This window comes from Sinocyclocheilus anshuiensis, unplaced genomic scaffold (genome assembly GCF_001515605.1).
Source record: "Sinocyclocheilus anshuiensis isolate Anshui unplaced genomic scaffold, SAMN03320099.WGS_v1.1 scaffold367, whole genome shotgun sequence".
Classification (NCBI taxonomy): Eukaryota; Metazoa; Chordata; class Actinopteri; order Cypriniformes; family Cyprinidae; genus Sinocyclocheilus; species Sinocyclocheilus anshuiensis.
In genome coordinates this window covers 27,662-33,661 of record NW_015549574.1, presented here as the reverse complement: position 1 = coordinate 33,661, position 6,000 = coordinate 27,662, and the positions used below count along the sequence as shown (strand labels likewise).

The 6,000-nt window shown below is 37.1% G+C and overlaps 1 protein-coding gene across 1 annotated transcript in view; it reads left to right on the top strand.

Annotated features, from left to right (window-relative positions):
• cunh19orf47 (chromosome unknown C19orf47 homolog) overlaps positions 1-4,876 on the top strand; it is a 10,775-nt gene extending 5,899 nt beyond the window's left edge. Inside the window, exons 5-8 of the mRNA XM_016445561.1 lie at positions 201-314; positions 1,288-1,431; positions 1,577-1,653; positions 3,472-4,876. Coding sequence (XP_016301047.1) covers positions 201-314; positions 1,288-1,431; positions 1,577-1,653; positions 3,472-4,011 — 875 coding nt within the window. The 3' untranslated portion in view covers positions 4,012-4,876. The remainder of the gene's footprint in view (positions 1-200; positions 315-1,287; positions 1,432-1,576; positions 1,654-3,471) is intronic.
• The last annotated feature ends 1,124 nt before the right edge of the window (positions 4,877-6,000 follow it).

Genomic DNA, 6,000 nt, shown 5'->3' with positions numbered 1-6,000 from the left:
ATATATATGTGTATATATGTGTATATATATATATATGTGTATATGTATATATATATGTATATGTGTATATATATGTATATGTATATATGTATATATATATGTATGCAGTTCTTCTACTGGTTGCTCATACAGGGAGTGATTTATCTTTGTTTGAGTGGGCTGAAGCTGTAGCTCTGGTAATGTTCATGTTCCCCTGACAGCTGCCACACGCATGATCGCCAATGCTCTGAGCCGGGACTCCCCACCAAGCACGCCTGCTCGGCGCCCTGACAACCAAATTTCAGTAACGGTCTCCAACGCCAGTGCCAAAACAGGTACATCTGATTAGATGTGTTAATGCTTCGTTTTTAAAAAAACGCATTATTTTTCACATAATTTACCTTTATTCCACACCGGTCTGTCCCTTCTCTGAGAAACGCGATGATCATTTCCTGCTTCTATGAAGCCCCGCCCTCAGAAATAGGCGATGGGCCTTTGCTGCCTTTTCCTGAGGGTGGGGTTTATCTGGGTTTATGTCACGAACCCGCCACGTTTTTGTAGGCATTAAACTGCCAGGATTTTAAAAGACGATATCTCTTTTTGCATTGAACTTTCAGCTTCGTAACTTTGCAGATATTGTTTATGCTCAAACAGCAACATTACACACTAACTAACTAACGTTATAAAAGTGAAATCGCTTTGAACCACCCCTTTAACAAGCAGTGATGTTAAGTCATGTTTTTTATTGAATGGATGTGCTAGTCATTGATTGCCCAGGGCACTTATTGCATATAAAATGCATACATGTAGCATATACACTATTGTTTAAAAGTTTGGGGTTGGTAAGATATTTTTAAAATAAAGTACAGTAAAGACTGTAATATTGAAGTATTATTACCATTTATATTTTGTAAAACGCATTCCATTCCTGTGATGGCAAAGCTGAATTTTCAGCAGTCATTAATCCAGTCTTCAGCGTCACAAGATCCTTCAGAAATCCTTCTAATATGCTGATTTGCTGTTATGCTGCTTAATATTTTTGTGAAAACTGAAACTGATGTTTTTCAGGGTCGATAGAAAGGAATCGAACAGTATTTATTTGAAATTAAAAAAAATTCTACATAGAATGTAGAATTATTTACTGTCTTTTTTTTATACATTTTGTGCATCCTTGCTAAATGAAAGTATTAATTTATAATAAAAAAAACCTTACTGACCCTGACGTTTGAAAAGTAGAATACATGTTTGGATGAACTATTTCTTTAAATGGAACAGGATGATTTAAAACTCTTTTTCCTCCTCTCACAGTGCCCAGCAAGCCAGCAGAAGAAAATGGGTTGCAAGTGAAGCGCCGGAAAGTCACAAGAGAAATGGAGGGGAAATATATCATAAACATGCCAAAAGGCACAACAGCTCGCACTCGGCGCATCCTGGCACAGCAGGCAAAGAAAGGTGCCCTGAGATAGTATATTTTGTTGAGTCTTTAAGCTAATATGATATTGCAGTAATTTGAACTGTTGAATTAGAACCACCTAACTAATCATTTGAAATTGATACAGATAAGATTGATCTTATAATCTTCCCTACTTTGCCACAGCTAAGGTTTTAGAGCGTACTTCAGTGTTTGATAGACTTGGGGCAGAGTCAAAGGGAGACACCACCTCAGCCAATAAGGTGAGAAATTGTATTGTATTGATTTTGTCCATCAGATAAACAAGACCGCAAAAACTCAGACACTAAGAATTTTCTCTTTATTACACACATTATCATTTAGTGACTAACACTACTGTAACATTCAAATTAGTGCATTGAGTATCATAAACCAGCAATTAACCATTTTTAGGTCATTGATTAATCTAGGCTAATGTTAATTCCAAAATATGCTGTAGTTCATTGTTAAAGGGATAGTTCACCCAAAAATGAAAATTACCTAATGATTTACTCACCCTCAAGCCATCCTAGGTGTATATGACTTTCTTCTTTCAGACGAATGCAATTGGAGTTATATTTAACAGGGTGTCCGCGGGTCCTTAAAAAGTCTTAAAATGTCTTAAATAACGTTTTCCTAATATAAGGCCTTAAAAAGTCTTAAAATGTCTTAAATTCGGATTCGATGGGTCTTAAATATTTTGGTCTCATTACCGCTAAAATATCTTCAGTCTGAAGGACCTAATGACTTTACAATGATTGGACAGACCGAAGATTTTTTCTTCCCCGCAGTAAGTTACTGCATCATCAGAGAATTGCAGTAAGTTAGCAGAATACAGAATACAAGCTCGCGCTGAGGCTCACTCTGTTTGTCTCGAGACTTCAGAACAAATGAGCGTGACAGCACACATAAACTCAGAAGAAACACACTGAGGTAAAAATTCAAAATGTTTAGTTTATTCATAACATGATATAGTTAAATACCACCATGACAAGTGAGCTATTTTGCTCAATATTCTCACGACGCAAAAAACATTCAAAACACCTACAGACTGCACGCATTACGTAAAGTCTAGTGCGCTTGCGCATTTAGAGTGCGCTCTGCCTGTAAATATCATTTATTACAGCAATGATATTTTGTTTTCTTTTTAATTTATACACATTATCTATTACATATATGTATGTAATAAAATGTGTATTTCCATTACAGGTTTAGGTCTTAAATTTCATATAAGTTGGTATTAAAAAGGTCTTAAAAAGTCTTAAATTTAACTTGTTCATGTCTGCAGAAACCCTGTTTAAAAACGTCTTGGCTCTTCCAAACTTTATAATGGCAGTGGGTGGTTATTATTTTTCAATAGTCCAAAAGAAGTCAAATAAAGCGCATCCATCCATAATAAAAAGTGCCTCACACAGCTCCGGGGGGTGAATAAAGGACTCCTGTAGCGAATCGATGTGTTTTTTTAAAGAAAAATATCTATATTTAAAATGTTATAAACGGTAATCTCTAGCTTGCGCTAACTGTCGTTGGATTTGTGAAGAAAAAATTTGGAGGATTTCGATATAAGCCAAGAGGAGACTGGTTTTCCTTTGCTAAAGTAAGGAAACTTTGCTTCCTTTGCTCCTGTAAACAAACGTTGGTTCTCACAAGACTAGCATATTCTCACGACGCCGACGTCCTATGTCATCCGGCTGGAACGGCATTATAAAGCTCGGAAGAGCCAGGACTTTTTAAAATATTACTCCGATTGTATTCGTCTGAAAGAAGAAAGTCATATACACCTAGGATGGCTTGAGGGTGAGTAAATCATGGGGTAATTTTGATTTTTGGGTGAACTATCCCTTTAATTCTTTTTTTATTAATAATACATTAACTAATGTTGATTTAACTTAAAATGTTATAAATGTATTTGTATATGTAGAAATTAACATAGAACCAAAATGAATTGTTGTAAAAGTATTTTTTGTTGTTCGTGATTCCTAATGCATTAACTGATGTTAATTTATTATGAAGTGTTTCTATTTTTCACATCACTGTCTTTCTGACTCTTTTTTTTCATGCAGCAGGCAACAGGTGTGTTTAGCCGACTGGGTGAAGCAGAGGAAGATGAAGAGGGTGGAGGACAGACAGATGGTGTTGCAGACGCTTTCGAGGACAATGACAGCGACGGTGAGGGCTCGGTGCTGCAGTATGCCGGCGTCCTCAAACGACCCCCACCCACTTCTAATAAAGAGACTGTAACCGCCAAATCTAAACCCCTCACTCTGCGTCGACTAGGCGCAAAGTACAAACTCCCCTTATCTGAAGGCACACCACCAATCTCCTCCTCTACCTCCTCCTCCAGCCAGAAGGGGACACCCAAACTGGGTGTACTGCAGAGACTGGGCAAGGCCCCGTCAGTCCACCCTACCTCTTCGACCCCTCTAGTCAGTCAGCCCGCAGACACCCAGGACAGTCATGTTACGAGTAGCAGAAGCAAAGCCCAGGGCAGCTTTGCTCTGGCCAGCCCTAAGGTCAGTAGTAGCACAGGCGACACTCACGGGGCTCAGATGGACGCTGGGGCAGTCAGTGTATTCAAGAGACTGGGTGCCCGGAAAACCTAATACCCAAAAAACTGAAAGGCACCCCTTTTTATCCAGTTTGCCCATTTTATAACTTAAAACCCACCTGAATTTCCATTTGAGTGGAGAAACTCTAGGACCACACTTGATGGATTGGGAAGTCGAAATGCTGTACCTCATGGAGTGTTATGAATTGATGATACTAGGGGAAAAAAGGGACAGCTGCAATATCTGTTAAATGTCAGTGTGGACATACCTGTTGTCCTTATGTTTGGTTATAGGAATCATGCTCTATCCCCCTATCCTACTTTTATAGCTGCTCTCCTGTGCCCCTGTGAGTGAAACATTTTTCCAGATTAAAGGGGGGTTTGTAATAAAGATTTTATAATGCATGGCGCCCAGCATCAAATGTTCGAAATGTCAAGGTTTTTTTTTCCCACTACGGTAGCCAAGAGACTTAAGTAAAAGCATGTGCTATGTTTACCACAAACACTGCAGCATACCAATTCCTCTATGAAGTAATCTCATGTTCTTACCTCCTAGTTTTTAAAGGGATAGTTCACAAAAAAATGTGAATTGTCATCATATACTCACCTTCATGTCATTCCGAAAATGTATGATTTTCTTTCTTCTGTGGAATTGATTTTTGATAAATGGATGTCAATGGGCACCAGAATGATTTGGTTTTCAATATTCTTCAAAATATCATTTGTGTTCTGCAGAAGAAAATAATCATACAGTTTTGGACAAGCGGAGGAGTAAATGGTGACTTTATTTTTTGCGTGAACTATTCCTTTCACTTCACAGGATTTTTATAATAAAGAAAAAGCCTTATGTTTGCTTAAAACTGCACACATGAGCATTTCCATTAATGCCCCTTAACCTGCGGTCACACTAGACTTTTAGAGGGCAAAAAAATATATATATATAACAAATAATACATCCAAAATGAGAAAATCTACAGTCTACTCCCTTTTCCTGCAACTCTGCAAACCTGCAGCTTTACAGTGTGTTTTTTTTTATTCAGCTGAGAGGTCACATCATGATGTGTTTTTCTTTTATTGGTGGCAATAGGAATTTGCAGTTCACCAAAAAAATTAGACCTTGAAACGCCCAAAATGCAAATATGTTTCGTGTGAGCTTGTGTTTCCGGTCTCCCGTGCTCACATGCATACAAATGAAATTGAAAAGTGTTGTGTGACCGCCCCTTTGTGACCACAACTGTAACCTTGCTCAAAGACACAAAATCGTAATCACGATCAGTGTTAAATTTCCTCATTTAAAATGCCATCCAATGGAAATTTGTGTTGTTAAGTGTTACTTGGACAAGCAGAGCAAATATAGCATTGGTGATAGCATGCTGTTGCCAAGCAACACACGTGGAGGTGGACCCTTGTGTATTGTATAAGTTTTCACCCCTTTGTACTGTTCACTGCAGTAACCACTAATCATGCCATTGTAATAGGAATTCACCTACGCTTTTTTATAAATATTATAATTTTAAGCATCTCAAATGCAGAATTTCGTTACATTATGTTTAAGGAATATTAAGAGAGATAAAACATTTTAAGTGGGTAAGTTTATAAAATATTGATGAAGATTATTTGTCTTGGGAATGGTTGAATATAAAAATATAAAACCGAAAAATCTTGAATTGTTTTTTATTAACTTTATACAATTTTATATGAAGTGCATAATTGTTGTTAACATAACAACTGGGTTTTGGAGCATATTCTAATTGTGTTATCATATTTATAGTTATAATTACATCCCTTTGAATTTTGCATTGAAAAATGCAAATTAATCTGCACTCCTCTCTGAAAGAGATGGCCCTTTTTCCATTTATGGGGTTGTGTAGCAGAGCACAAGCAAATTGACAAATGAAGGTCTGCAATCATTTGTATGAACCAGCATTAATATTCCGCATTCTCACATTTGAGACTTTTACTGCATAATTAGTTTGATAAAGGTCACTATATAGACATATTGATATGATTTTTAGTTCTTATTCGAAACTGATGTGCTAGCAAA